Raw genomic sequence first — 15,251 nt, 5'->3', positions numbered from 1 at the left:
TTTATAGGGTAATGGCTTTGGGGACAGCCATGAGCTATGCATATCAGTCAGTGCTTATTCAGCCGCTGGTCCCTGTCAGTACACTTAGTGGATGATTGGAAGATAATTTTCAGCCTTACTGTGGCTGCCCTGGGCCCCTGCTTCTAGTTGAAATATGCTCAACTAGAGTAGGATAATCAAACTTATTATCAGTATTCTTATTATGTAATAGTCTCACAACTAGGCAAGTAAAATTGCTTTTGAAACCCAGTTGCCATTAGAAGCCCAAAGCCAATTAGAAATGATTCTTCAAAGTTTGCTTGTGCACCATTGTTGACTAGTTAGTGAGGACTTAGGCGGTAAGTGTACAGTGTGGATTAATGTTTCCAACCCTGTCCTGGAGACATGGGTTTCAGCATCCTTCAGGGGCGAGGCAGTCATCTTCTACCTAGCATCTTTTGTTCCTGCTCCGAATCCAGCACTAACAGCAAGAGCAGCCTTTTCCCTAAAGCTGGTGCTCTTTTCTCTTCTCAGGAGACCTGTCTTCTGGTTACATGGATGACATCAAGCAGGAAATGGCCAAAGGGCCTACCTATCCTCTCCCTGCCAGCAGACCCACTAACAATATGACGGCTACTTCTAACCGCCTGACAACATCCACATCAGGCCTCAGACCTGGGTGCCAGCCCAGCCCTCCTCGCACTCTGAAGCTCAACAACTTAGACAGCCAGGGCATCCAGGGGCACAATCGAAACAGCCATAATGGGGCCCTGGCTCCTGGGCATGTTCCAGTGGTTCACTCCGCTCGAAGTCTCTACCCAGAAAACCTTGTGCCCTCTTTCCCCCGTGGGCCTTCAGGGAGATACGGAGCAAGGTGAGAATCAGTGGCCTGGGAGTGGAGCTTGTGGGTGGCTCAGGAGAACGTGGAAGTGTGGACTTCGCTTGTATTGTGGCCTGATTCAAAATGTTCCTTTGCTCTGTGTTTTTTTTTTTTTTTTTTTTGCAGTACGCGGGCCTCTCACTGCTGTGGCCTCTCCCGTTGCGGAGCACAGGCTCCAGACGCGCAGGCCACGGCTCACGGGCCCAGCCACTCCGCAGCATGTGGGATCTTCCCGGACCGGGGCACGAACCCGTGTCCCCCGCATCGGCAGGCGGACTCTTAACCACTGCGCCACCAGGGAAGCCCCTGTGTGGTTTTTTATTCATTAGTTTTATCTGCTACTGGAGAGCTGCTTTTGTCTGGTTCCAGCTATCCTGTTCTGAGTTTTCTGACTTTTGCTCGGGGCATCTCGGGAACTAGTTTCCAATCCTTCTCTTTCAGTGGCAGGAGTGAAGGTGGCAGGAACCCCCGGGTCACCCCCACGACCGCCAGCTACCGCAGCAGAACTGCAAAGGTGAGCGGGATCCAGCCCAGAATGCTCATTGAGGACTCAGAAGTGGGTGGGCTGGTATGGTTCTTGAAGTCAGAAGCAGCTGGGCAACAGGCCGGTTGTGGCTGAGGACTGTTCTTGTGCTTTTGATGAGGAGGTTTCCATAGAAGCCTGACATTTCTGGCGCTCTTCAGGAGGAGTGCTGCTTTCTTACTTTCTACGTAAACTTCGTCTGTGTTCTGTTGTTCAACAGGCAAAACCCTCCAAGCAGCAGGGAGCTGGGGATGCAGAGGAGGAAGAGGAGGAGGAGTAACAGTGTCTGCAGGGAACTTGCGCATCGGTTCCATCTTGCCTGCACAAGTTGCCGTGGTGCAGCCCCGCCACTTGGGTTCTGTGGGTAGGGGCCATCTGACAGATGTAACTTTTTCTAGGCTATGGCCATTTTGTGTCTTTTGAGATTGTGCTGTGGGAGTTTGGGGGTTTGAGGGAGGGTTAGCAGGGGGGCTGTTGAGAATGTTTCAGCTTTAGCTGCTGCCTTTTGGCAGCATAAGTTACGGCCTCTCGGCCCACCAGGGCTTCATCTTTTGACATGCTGTCACCACTGCTTCATGGTGCTGTGTGGTCCTGGTGAAAAGAGGGAGGGTTTTAGAAACCTGGTCCCCACCAGTGAGGTGATGCTCTTCATGTGGTGGCCTAAATTGGGGAACTTTTGGATATCCTCTCCTGTGTACTGCCCATCCTCACTCGAGAATTTGGGCCTCTGGTGTGCATGGAGGAGCTTTGGTAAAGTGTTCAGGCCAGTTGCAATATGTGTTAGGAACGAGGTTTGGAGCTGAGTTGAGCCACAGGTGAGCGGACTATGTACAGGCTTTGTTTTAATCTGCTTCTTTGGCATTTGGCATCACTGCCTTCTGTTTCTGATGGGGAGCATGGCTCCTTTGCCTTCACTGCCTTCTGATGGGAAAGGCTGGGGGCTCCCTGTCCCCTCCAGGGCCATGCTGGGCTCTGCGCTAATCAGGAGTGAGGCCTAAGCTCATGGCTTGCTCTGAAAACCAAGTACCAGAGCTCCCTCCCCCTCTTTTTATTTTACTGTTATTATTATAATTATTAACATCCTTGTGATAGAAATAAAGTTTGTACTTGGAGTTCAGCTGAGTCTTGTGGTTCCTTCTCCTGTGTGCTCTTTGGAGACTTTAGGGAGACCAGAGTGGACTGGAGTCAGCTCTGAAGAATGGGGGAAGGTGAGCAGGGCTAGGTTTTCTCTGTGCTTCTTGGAACCCCAGCAGATCCAGCATCATCCTTCTCAGAGTGCCAGACATTCAAGGTATAGTTTTCTCTTTTACTGGAGTTGGAGGAAACTGACAGGTGGCTGCAGCTCTGGGGATGATTTGGGGTGGGCTGGGGGCTGCCTCCAACTGAAGAGAGGAAGGCAGATTCCTCAGAAGCCTCAGTCCTGAGAGTTGTTGAACCTTAGCAGCATTATTCATTACCCCTCAGCACCTCATACTTTGCCCTGGACCATCTAGTACCTTAGGTCATTTTGAGCTCATTTGTTTTTCTCTCAACAACCTAGTGGGGGTGGGAAAGGTAGGAAGAATTGCCCCAATTTCATATTTGGAAAGGAGTGATTTGCGTAGGCTATGCAGCTAATTCATGACAGCCGGGACTCTGAATTATACTGAGATAAAGAAAAAGGGGACTTCCCTGGTGGTCCAGGGATTAAGACTCCATGCTTCCACTGCAGGGGGTGTAGGTTCAAAAAAGGGGATGGAACCCAGGCTTATGGCAGTGAAATCGCCAAGTCCCAACCACTGGACTGCCAGGGAATTCCCTATTTATTTCCTCTTCCGTGAACTTTGATGGTTTGTGTCTTTCAAGGATTTTGTCCATTTCAGTAAGTTGTTTAACTTATTAACATAAGGTATTCATAATATTCCCTTATTTAAAAAATATCTGTAAAGTTTGTAGTGATGTCACCTCTTTAATTTCGTTTGTTGATAATTTGTGTCTTTTCTCTTTCCCTAATGTGTTTGGCTAGAGCACGGATCTCCAGATTTTTCTTTGATAAAAGCCAAATAGTAAATATTTAAGGTTTTGCAGGCTATACTGTGTGTATTTCAACTACAGTAAGCCCCCTACATACCAACCTTCAAGTTGTGAACTTTCAAAGATGCGAACGTGAGTTTGCGTGTCCAGTCATGTAAGTTAGTTCACGTGTCTGGTGTACATTGTCACGTGTGTGCATCCTCTACAAGTGGCTGTGTTTCTGTGTACTGTACAGTACTGTATAGAGTACAGTAGTACAGTATCTTTATTTCAAGCCCAGGATGTCTAGAAGCAAACGTAAAAGCAGCGGTAATGTAGCTGGTACTGCTAAGAGGTGCCAGGAATTGGAGGCCCAGAGAAAGGTCGAAGAGAGACAAGAGGAAGAAGTAAATGAAGAACCGAAGAGATTCATGATGCAGGAAATGGCAAGGGAATTTTCTTTATCTGAGGAGGCACTGTTAGTTTTTGAGGCACAGGAACCGAATGTAGAACGGTACACGAAGGTTACAGCAGCCATTCAAAGTGCAATCCAGTGCTACCATGTCACCTATGACGAGAAAAAAAGGAGCTAGACATCACTGGATCGTTTTCTCAGGAGGGTAGATAGAATTGAATCCAGCAAGGAACCAGAACCTGTGCCATCAACGTCAGGCATGAGTGAAATAGCAGCTTGCCCTGTGTCTCCTATTGCTGGCAATCCTTCAGCTCTACCGTCTCCCACCTCCTCTCCCTCCTCCAGTCAGTAACTCTTCTTGCCTGTTCCCTCGATGCCAGCCTCTGTATGCCAGCTGTTGCGCTGTACTACTGTACTTTTCAAGGCACTGTACTGTAAGATTAAAAATGTTTTCTTTATTGTGGGTTTTTTTATGTATTATTTGTGTAAAAAGTATTATAAACCTGTTACAGTACAGTACTATATAGCTGATTCTGTTAGTTGGGTACCTAGGCTAACTTTTGTTGCACTTATGAACTCACTCTCGGAATGGAACTCGTTCATTTGTACGGGACTTATTGTACTCAACAACGCTGTTATAGAGTGAACACAGCCATGGACAATACACAAATGAATGGGTGAATAAAACTTTATTTACAAAAGCAGGTAGCTGGATTATGGGCCATAGCAGGGCAACTACTGGGTTAGAGATTTATCAATTATATTGATCTCAGAAAATCAACTTTGATTCCATTGATTACTGTTTTTCTGCTTCCATTTCATAGATTTCCTATTCTGATTTTTATCACTTCCTTTCTTTTGCTTACTTTGAGCTTAATTTTTTTTTTACCTAGTTTCTTAAGGTCAAAGTTGAGGTCACTGATTTGAGATCTGACTTCTTTTTTAATATAACTGTTAAGTGCTTTATCTGCATCTCACAAACTTGATGTGTCTTTTCATTTCATTCAGTTTAAAAAACTTTGATTTCTTCTTTGATTTATGGGCTATTTATTAGTGTGGAATCTAGTTTCCAAATATTGTATTTTTCCAGATTTGTTTTTGTTATTGTTTTTAATTTCACTGTGGTCAGAGAACATACTCTATATGACTTGAATCTTTTAAAATTTATCGAGACTTCTTGTGTCAGTAGACTATTCTCCAGGCTATGATTGTTCTGTATGTACTTGAAAAGAATGTGCATTCTGTTTTGGTTGGATGAATGTTATATAAATGGCAGGCGGGTCAACATTGGTTGATAGTGTTTTTCAAGCCTTTATATCCTTACTGATTTTCTGTTTACTTGTTCTATATATTATGGAGCAGGAAATCTCTTATTATAATTGAGGATTGTCTGTTTTTCTTATAATTCTATAATTTCTGTTCCATTATTTTCAAGTCCTGTTATTACATGTGTAAATACTCATGATAGTTGTGCCTTTGTTTAATTGGCCCCTTTATTATTATGAAATGACCTTCTGTATTCTTTGTAATATTTGCTGTGAAGTACACTTTGATATTAATATAGCAATCTTAATAATATTAACAGTCCTCTGCTTTCTTAGTGTTAGCACAGTACATCTTTTCCATCCTTTTATTTTAATTCCTATTTGTATCTATATATTTAAAGTGGGTTTCTCAAAGACGGCATATAGTTGGGGTTTTTTTTCATTGTTTTTTGTCTTGGTTTTGGGTCCATTCAGACAATCTGTCTTTTAATTGAGGTGTATAGGCCATTTACATTTAGTGTGATTATTGATATGATTGGGTTTAAATATATAATTTTCTCTTTTTTTTTCTCTTTTTCTGCTTTCCTTTGGATACTTTTTATAATTCCACTGTACCTCTTTTGTTGACTTATTAGTTATTACTGTTTATTGTATTATTTAAGTAGTTGTTTTTTTGTGTGTGTGGTACGCGGCCTCTCACTGCTGTGGCCTCTCCCGTTGCGGAGCACAGGCTCCAGACGCGCAGGCTCAGTGGCCATGGCTCACGGGCCCAGCCGCTGCACGGCATGTGGGATCTTCCTGGACCGGGGGCACGAACCCGTGTCCCCTGCATCGGCAGGCGGACTCTCAACCACTGTGCCACCAGGGAAGCCCTAAGTAGTTGTTTTAGGGTTTATGGTATACACTTTTTTTGGCCGCGCCACATGGCATGTGGGAATCTCTGTTCCCCAACCAGGGATCAAACCTGTGCCCCCTACAGTGGAGGCCCAGAGTCTTAACCACTGGACCACCAGGGAAGTCCCATAGGGTTTATAATATGCAGTTTTAACTTTTTAGTCTACCTTCAAGTGATATTATGCCATTTCATGTTTGATATTACAACAGCATATTTCATTTCTCTCCTCCCAGGCTTTGAGCTATTGTCATAGTTATTTCTGCCTTTGTTACAAATCCCCAATATACTGTTGTTTTCTTTATAAACAGTCAGTTATCTTTTAAAGAGATTTAAATAGGAAAAGTTTCTTTGGGAGTTCACTGGCAGTCCAGTGGTTAGGACACAGCACTTTCACTGCCATGGCCCCAGGTTCAATCCCTGGTTGGGGAACTAAGATCCTGCAAGCTGTGTAGTGTGGCCAAAATAAATAAATAATAATTCAAACAGACAGAAGGTTATTCCCATATAGATTTTTGGTTTGCAGTTACCATGAGGTTTTGATATAGCAGTCTATATATATACAAGATTGTTTTAAGTTGCTGGTTTTTTCATTTGAAATGCGTTTCCAATATCCTGCATTTGTACTCTCCTCTCGATTGCTGGTTTTGAAATCATATTTTTGTGTGGATGATTTTCTACCTTTACTGTATGTTTGCCTTTACCGGTGAGCTTTCCCATTCATGATTTTCTATCTTCTAGTTTTGTCCTTTTCTTTTCTCTCTAGATAAGCTCTTTTAGCATTTGTTATAAATCCGGTTTGGTGGTGCTGAATTCTCTTAGCTTTTGCTTGTCTGTAAAGCTTTTGATTTCTCCATTGAAGCTGAATGAGAACCTTGCTGGGTAGAGTATTCTTGGTTGCAGGTTTTTCCCTTTCATCACTTTAAATATATCATGCCACTCCCTTCTGGCGTGCAGAGTTTTTGCTGAAAAATTAGCTGATAACCTTATGGGGATTCCCTTGTATGTTATTTGTTGCCTTTTTTTTTGGCTATGTTGGGTCTTTGTTGCTGTGCGTGGGCCTTCTTTAGTTGTGGAGAGCGGGGGCTACCCTTTGTTGCGGTGCACGGGCTTCTCATTGTGGTGGCTTCTCTTGCTGCAGAGCATGGGCTCTAGGCGTGTGGGCTTCAGTAGTTGCAGCACGTGGGCTCAGTAGTTGTGTGGTGCACGGGGTTAGTTGCTCCGTGTCATGTGGGATCTTCCCAGACCAGGGCTCAAACCCGTGTCCCCTGCATTGGCAGGCAGATTCTCAGCCACTGCGCCACCAGGGAAGCCCATCTCTTGTTGCCTTTAATATTTCGCTTTGTCTTTAATTTTTTTTAAAACTTATTGGAGTATAGTTGATTTACAATGTTGTGTTAATTTCAAGTGTACAGCATAGTGATTCAGTTATACATATACATATATTGATTCTTTTTTTATTCTTTTCCCATATAGGTTATTATAGAATATTGAGTAGAGTTTCCTGTGCTATACAGTAGATCCTTGTTTGTTATTTTACATATAGTAGCGTGTGTGTGTGTTAATCTGAAGCGCCTAATTTATCCCCGCCCCCTCCACGTTTCCCCTTTGGTAACCGTAAGTTTTTTTTTTTCTTTTTTTGCGGTACGTGGGCCTCTCACTGTTGTGGCCTCTTCCATTGCGGAGCACAGGCTCCGGACGTGCAGGCTCAGCGGCCATGGCTCATGGGTCCAGCCGCTCCACGGCATGTGGGATCTTCCCGGACCGGGGCACAAACCCACGTCCCCTGCATCGGCAGGCGGACTCTCAACCACTGCGCCACCAGGGAAGCCCCATAAGTTTGTTTTTGAAATCTGTGAGTCTGTTTCTGTTTTGTAAATAAGGTCATTTATATCATTTAAAAAACATTAAATTCCACATATGAGTTCTTTTTCTTTAATTTTTGTTAATTTGAATACTACCTGTATCGGTGTGTTTCTCTTTGGGTTTATCCTGTATGGGACTCTGCACTTCCTAGACTTGAGTGTTTCCTTTCCCATGTTAGGGAAGTTTTCAGCTATTATCTCTTCAAATATTTTCTTAGGCCCTTTCTCTCTTCTCCTTCTGGGAGAAGAGAGAAATGTGAATGTTGGTGCATTTAATTTTATACCAGAGGTCTCTTGGACTGTCCTCATTGTTCTCATTCTTTTTTCTTTAGTCTGTTCCACAGCAGTGATTTCCACCAGTCTGTCTTCCAGCTCACTTATTCATTCTTCTGCCTCATTTATTCTGCTACTGATTCCTTCTAGTGTATTTTACATTTAAGTTATTATATTGTTCATCTCTCTTTATTTGTTTTTTAAATCTTCTAGCTCTTTGTTAAACATTTCATGTATTTCTCTGTGCCTGCATTCTTTTTCCAAGATCTTGGATCATCTTTACTATCACTACTCTGAATTATTTTTCAGGAAGATTGCCTGTCTCCACTTCACTTAGTTTTTCTTCTGGAATTTTATCTTGTTCCTTCATCTGGAAAATATTTTTCTCATTTGGTCTAACTTTCTGTGTTTGTAGCCTCTGTTCCTCAGGCAACAAGATTGTAGTTCCTCTCGCTTTTGGTGTCTGCCCCCTGGTGGGTGAGGTTGGTCCAGGCTTGTGCAGGCTTCCTGGTGGCAGGGACTGGTGCCTGCCCACTGGTGGGTGGAGCTGGGTCTTGTCCCTCTGGTGGGCAGGGCTGTATCAAGGGGTGTGTTTAGAGATGGCTGTGGGATCAGGATGACTTCAGACAGCCTGTCTGCTGATGGGTGGGGCTGTGTTCCCGCCCTGTTGCTTGTTTGGCCTGAAGTGTCCCAGCACTGGAGCCTGCAGGCTGTTGGGTGGGGCCAAGTCTCAGTGCCAAAATGGTGACCTCTGGGAGAGGTCATGCCAATGAATATTGGCTGGGGCCTCCACCACAGTTGTCCTTTCCCCCACAGTGAGCCACAGCCGACCTATGCCTCCCCAGGAGACCCTCCAAGATCCACAGGTAGGTCTGGCTTAGGCTCCTATGGAGTCACTGCTTTGCCCTGGGTTCCAGTGCACATGAAACCTTGTGCACCTTCCAAGAGTGGAGTCTCTGTTTCTTCCAGTCCTGTGGAGCTCCTCCACTCAAGCCCAACTGGCCTTCAAAGACAAATGCTCTGGGGGCTCCTCCTCCCAATGCCAGACCCTCAGGTTGGGGAGCCTGACATGGGGCTCAGAACTCTCACTCCTGTGGGAGAACCTCTGTGATGTAATTATATTTGTTTGTGGGTCACCCACCTGATGGGTATGAGATTCGATTATATCATGAAAGTGCCCCTCCTACCACCTCGCTGTGGCTTCTTGTCTTTGGATGTAGAATATAGTTTTTGGTAGGTTTGAGTCTTTTTTTGTCGATGGCTATTCAGCAGTTAGTTGTCACTTTTGTTTGTAAGTGGGAGGACGTGAGCTCAAGTCCTACTCTGTCATCTTGTCTCCTCACTTTATCACTGATTTTAAGCAACTTGGTTATAATGTGCCTTTGTACAATTCTGTGGCATTAAGTACATTCACATTGTTCTGCAACCATCACTACTACCTATTTCTTTGCTTCTTTAAATTCATTAAACATCTTGCGTCTTTGAGTTTATAGCTTTCAACCAAATTCAGAAAAATTTCAGCCATTCTTTCTTCAGATATTTTTTTGTTTCTCCATTTTCCCTGTCTTTGGGGGATTAAATTTACGCATATATTAGGCCACATGAAGTTGCCCCATAGCTTATTGGCACTCTTTACACTTTTTTGGATTCTTTTGTCTGTGTTCAGATGGATAGTTTCTGTATGTCTCCAAGTTCACTAAATCTTCTGTAGTCTGATTTGTTGTTAATTCCTCCAGTGTAGTTTTCATTTGGGACATTGTAATTTTTATCTCTGGAAGTTAAATTTGGGTTTTTATATTTCTCAGGTCGCTACTTAATATGTCATTATAATAACTGTTTTAATTCTCCTGGTCACTAATTTATCATTTGTGTACTTTCTGGGTCTTCTTGTGTTGATTTTTTGCATGTTTGGTGGTTTTGATTGGATGCCAGATATTCTGAATTCTACCTATTTTGGTGCTGGGTATTTTTGTATTCCTATAAATATTGAGCTTTGTTTCTCATACTTAGTTACTTGGAAACAGTTTGATCCTTCTAGATCAAACTTTTAAGCTTTATTAAGTGGGACCTGAGCAGTGAGTAGCCTAGGGCTAATTTTGCTCCACTACTGAAGCAAAACTGATGCCCCATAAACTGTGTTTTCCACACTGGCTCTTGGGAAAAGGAACCATTTCCTGTTCTTTGACAGCTCTAATCCTTTTGGCTGGTTCTTTCCCCAGCCTCTGGCAGTTTCCTTACACACGCATGGGATTATCAGTACTCAGTGAACACTTGAGTGGGATTCTCAGCAGATCTCTAGAGCTCGCTCTCTGTATAACTCTTTCCTTGTTGATACCCTGCCCTGTAAACCAGCTGCTTTGGTCTCCTTGGATGCCAAGGAGTTGGGTTGGCACCCTCAGTTTCTCCTCCCTTTGCTGCTGACAACTCTGCCCCAACTGTAAGCAGAGGCGGTGGTAGGGCCCACCACATTTGTTTCTCTTCTCTCAGGTCTCTGTCCTTCATGCCTGTTGTCTGATGGTAATTTGTCAGGTATTTTGTTGTTTTTAGAAGGGGGGGTAAGGTTTGGTTTCTGTTTATCTATGTTAGCTAGAATTAGAAGTGTCTTGAAAGCATTACTTTCTAGATTGTTATAAAATCTGATGCCATTCTGATTTGCATGTAACCGGTTTTTTCCCTTGAAGCTTTTTAGGGTGTCTCTCTGGTGTTTTGAAATTTCCCCATGTTGTATGTTGGTATAGATTCTTTGGAAACTCATGTCCTCTTGAGTTTTTCAGAATTTTCTTGTGTTATTATTTTGGTAATTTCTCTCCTGTGTTCTTTCTTTGCGGATTTCCAATTATAGTTGGATTTCGGCCCTCTTAGACTGACCATTTTTTATTTTCCTTCATATTCTCTTTTGGTTTTTTTGCCCTACTTTATGGGAGATTTCCTCAATTTTATCCTTTTATCATATTATTTCTGATATTAATTTCCAAATTAATGTTTTTTATCTTCTCTCACAGCCTTTTTCTCCCCTTACTTAATGGACACAATATTTACACTTTGCGCCTTAGTTGTTTCTTGGATATCTTGTTCTACTCCCTGTACTATTTCCTGGGAGTTGTTTATTTTTGTTTTGGTATTTTTATGTTGTACTTTTCCACAAACCTCTGATGTTTCTGGGCTATCTGTATGTACTTAAGAGTGAGGCACTTGAAGGTGATGAGCTCTCTTCACCATTCACTTTCACTGAACAGTAGGCTGGCATTTTCACTGGAGAGCCCAGGCTGGCATTTTCACTGGAGAGCCCAGGCTGGCAGGATCTGTAGGTTTTTCCTCTGGGTTAGTTCAGGGCAGGGTCTTCCAGCCTGCTGTAGGAGCCTGCGGTGGGGTGGGGGCAGGGGCTGGAGCCCTGAGCATCTCAGGTAGTTTCTCCAGAATATAACTTCTGGCCTTCTGCAGGGTGGTGGGGACTTGAATTTCTGCTTCCTACATGCATTTCCAGTCCTTGTTTTTCCCTGGCACATGAGGCCTCCAATTCCTTCCCTTTACAATGTGTTTTGGTTCTGTGTGTATGTGGCGGGGGGTGGGGGGGTATGTGTAGGATGGACACGGGACAGCGAGAAGAGGGCAGAGCACTGATTTTGGATAGCAGTTCTGAGCTAAGTCTTTACTGCTTCCCTGTATTTCCTTTTGCACAAAGTAGTTCTAAATCCACTGCCTGTGCCCAAAGGAGGACACGTGGTCTAAGAGAGGCCCAGACTCTTCCAGTGCAACAGTCCACTTGAGGAGAATCCTCACACTGGCACAAGAGTACAGACCAGCTCCAGGACAAGGAGTGGGCAGAACCTGCAGGGTTAGGTTTACCTTTGACCTTGGATTTCCATCCCTTTAATCAGACTTTCTGTATGAAAACCATAGACTATATATAAGGAGTCGAGTGGGGGGCAAGGGGTAGTTTATAAGCATAATGGAGTAAGAACCACATCAAGTGTAAAGAGACCATAATAATTAGAAATACTTTTTTAATTCCTAGCTTCTTGGCGACCCTCAAGTATCAGAGCCATCCAAGCATGTTGGCCTTCGAATCTTCTCAACAAGAGTAGATGATCACACAACTCTTAAGGTAAATCAAAATTAGATGAAGGTTATTTATTGGTGTGACTTTTCCTGTCATGAGCTTCTTTTACACAGCAATGGTGTAAATAGCATCAAATTGAATGAAAAGTTTGTTAGATGCAACCATAAATAATTATAATAAATATACATCAAGTAACTTTACAGCACACATTTTTTTAGGGCCAAGGTTTGGATCTGTCTGGACCTCAATGTGCTCTCTGGGAGAAGCAGTCATGTTAGCAGCAGGTATCTTACTCACAGCTGTCATCTAGTCAAGTGATGGGCCAACAGAAGCTTTCCAAACCCCTCTTGGGGAGGTAGCTGACAATTCTGAGTCCATTCAAGGGATGGGAAGGATGGGGGCGGTGGGGGGACCAAGATGGAAAAATACAGGGAGGAAAAACCACTTCTAGTAAATCCAAAGGCTCTTTCATTATGCAGAAATGAAATAAGAGGATCCTTGTTGTCAGGACTACATCCTGGCGTGACCCCCCTCCCCCCCAGTCAAGGGGGCTGTGGCCCCCAGGAGGCAGTGGCCTACCGTATTCCTTCCAATTAGGGAAACTGCTGGCAGGCACCTCCAGACATGACTGATCCTGCATCAAATGTAACTGATGCAACCGGAACAATTCATCCAGGTTTATCCTTTCCTTAGGTCAGGGAATCTTTTCTATAATGGTCCTTAATGCATTTCCTAAGACTAACACGGAGGAGGTGGATGCTAATGCCTACTCTAAAATCCACACACCTTTCCAACAGGCCAGGGCCACAGCAGAGAGAGGAGGAGCAAATCCTCGTTCTCAGCAGCATTCACACTCCAAAGCCTCCTAGACAGCACTCACTCAGAACTTCCAATATTCACAATATTATACAATAAATACAGTGATGCGATTCTGTGAGAACTGGCAAGGCCCAAAATGACAGTGTCCAGCAAGATGGCATATGCTGCTCTCGGACAAAGACCTACTCGGGGCACAGATGCACTGGGGCCGCAGGTGGGCTGCAGCAGCTCAGCCCTGGCACACACTCACAGGGGGTGGGGAGGGGGTGCCGCGTGGGCCCGGCCAGAGGGGCAGAAGGACCCTGGCGTCTCCATCTGGACTTGAAGGTCTCAGTCACTGCAGTAGGCCCTGAATTGAGCAGAGCACCTCAGACAGCTCTTTTTAAAATGGGGTGTAGCCTTTCCTCTGCTCCTCACATCACAAATACCGTAGTGAGGAAGGGACGTTTCTGAGTACAAAAGTGGGGCAGGCTTGAGTCATGTGCTTTCCTGTTTCGAGCCTCAGAAAAAGGCCCCCAACTTGAGCACTGTCCCTCTAGCTCCAGGGGTCCTCTCAACTCCTGAGCTGGGACGCACCTGGCCTGGCTCTGCATACTAAGGTCAGGGAGGAACCCTTTGGTCTTCTAATCCTGGGCTTAGCACTCAGTGGGAAACTGTCGGACCGGGGCCCAGAAGAGTCGGACAGCAGAGAGGGCTGTCTGGGTGGGAAGGGACGGGGGAACCATTGTGGGCTTTTCTTCAGGAAAACCCAGACCACGGACAAGGGTCTAAAGCCGGAAGATTAACACGTAAAGCTCCCTGTGTGTGTCTCCCATGTTTGGGTAACTGGCCCAACCACTTCAAGATGGAAGGAGGCTTGCAGGAGCCACGTCCAGGAGAAACTCCAGCTCAAGGCAGAGGGGCAGGGCTGGCCACACACTTGTCTGTGAAGACGCTCTGCAGAAAGAACAGGTGCTCTGTGGGCCAAGGGCATCTCACTACCAGCTTCCTGCTGGGTGGTTCTATGATGTGGAACCAACTGGGGCCTCACAGCCTCAGAACCTGGTGGCCACGAAGGAACATGTCCAGGAAGATCAAATGAGACAGGAGCTGTCTGGGAACTAAACTATCCTACAAACATACCACAAATAGGTAGCAAAAGAACCAACCCATCACGAAACGTACAAATACATAAGGTTAAGTCTTCCAGGAGGTCCTGGAATGTGGACAAAGGTTCGGAAAAGCAAAATGTTGCCAACTCCTCACGCAGGGCCCCGGAGGGATGTGCTCGCAGTGGCAGGCTTCCTAAGCCAGCAGAGCGGTGCCTTGGTGACAGCCTAACTCGGGCTCCCTCCCCTCAGCCACTCAGGGGGTCTTCGCGATAGTGAATGGCACAACGAAGTTTCTCCAGCATGATTTCCAGAGAGGAGTACTGGGGAAGCTTGATCATGAACATGCAGGTCTCCACTCGGATGTAGCGAGAGTCTGGGGAACCTATAGGAGAGACATCGGGCCAGCGTTAGAGTGCGGGACTGGATCCCAGGGAGGCCTGGCTGGACCCTCTGCCTCCAGGTTTGCCTCTCTGGGCTGCTCCAAGTCAGCCCCAAGGCCCAGTCGGGGGGATGAGGGCCTGGGAGGCTGGATTCTGGAGGAGGAAAGGGCAGATAACACAGCTGCTGTACAGCACAGGTACCAAATGGCTGACCCGTGACAGAATGCTGACCGCAGGCAGGTTTGTCTGGCTGGCAAAGAGTTTTGATTTTTTAATTTTGCTGCATTTAAAAGTTGGAAGATGAAAACACTTCTGGATTTTAAGCTTTTAAAAACTTTCAGAAGACACGTCAGCGTCGGGCCTATACTGCCATTTGGCGAAGGTCAGGTTCGGGAAGCACATGGCCCCAAGCCCACCCCACCACCCCCTGGCCTCTCTCATTTACATTTGGGCCTTGGTGTTCGGGGTCCCTCTCCATTCTTCCCCACCTCATGCAGGGCCTAGCAGCCCCAGCTCCAAACGGGGCCCATGTGTCCCTACTTGGAACATGACCAGGGGAGGCCAGTACCTGCTGTGCCATCCGGGGGGGCGATCTTCATGGGGTATGGGGGCACATGGGCTGTGTCGGGGCCCCCGTCTTTGCAGGGGCAGGTGAACGGGATGCGCTCTTGGTTGCAGGCAAACTTGATGAACTTGCACAGCTCCTCCTGGGCAAACATCTCCAGTGCCCCCCAGAAGAACTCGATGTGCTGGTCTGTCTCCATCAGGCCCACCTGGTACATGGTGTGGGCCTGGGGAAGAAAGGTCGCAGAAGTGA

At 45.5% G+C, this 15,251-nt stretch overlaps 2 protein-coding genes across 3 annotated transcripts in view; one reads left to right on the top strand and one right to left on the bottom strand.

Annotated features, from left to right (window-relative positions):
* TRAFD1 (TRAF-type zinc finger domain containing 1) overlaps positions 1–15,245 on the top strand; it is a 32,042-nt gene extending 16,797 nt beyond the window's left edge. The window contains exons 10-14 of one of the 2 annotated variants that reach the window (XR_003002771.1): positions 514–853; positions 1,301–1,373; positions 1,603–1,746; positions 12,100–12,189; positions 15,113–15,245. Coding sequence is in view for 1 of the 2 variants with exons in the window: in XM_024741406.1 (XP_024597174.1) it covers positions 514–853; positions 1,301–1,373; positions 1,603–1,662 (473 nt within the window). In the remaining variant the exon portion in view is untranslated. Of the gene's footprint in view, positions 1–513; positions 854–1,300; positions 1,374–1,602; positions 2,498–12,099; positions 12,190–15,112 lie in introns of those variants that run through there. The other variant, XM_024741406.1, reaches the window with a different exon arrangement.
* The window catches only part of HECTD4 (HECT domain E3 ubiquitin protein ligase 4), a 185,576-nt gene continuing 182,396 nt past the window's right edge, over positions 12,072–15,251 (bottom strand). The window contains exons 75-76 of the mRNA XM_024741407.1: positions 15,003–15,225; positions 12,072–14,436 (exon numbers count right to left, since the gene is read on the bottom strand). Of these exons, the coding sequence (XP_024597175.1) occupies positions 14,300–14,436; positions 15,003–15,225 (360 nt within the window). The 3' untranslated portion in view covers positions 12,072–14,299. The remainder of the gene's footprint in view (positions 14,437–15,002; positions 15,226–15,251) is intronic.

Source organism: Neophocaena asiaeorientalis, unplaced genomic scaffold (assembly GCF_003031525.2).
Source record: "Neophocaena asiaeorientalis asiaeorientalis breed wild unplaced genomic scaffold, Neophocaena_asiaeorientalis_V1.1 scaffold648, whole genome shotgun sequence".
In the NCBI taxonomy this organism is placed as follows: Eukaryota; Metazoa; Chordata; class Mammalia; order Artiodactyla; family Phocoenidae; genus Neophocaena; species Neophocaena asiaeorientalis.
The sequence above is the reverse complement of the archived record's forward strand: the minus strand, read 5'-3'. Positions and strand labels throughout refer to the sequence as shown.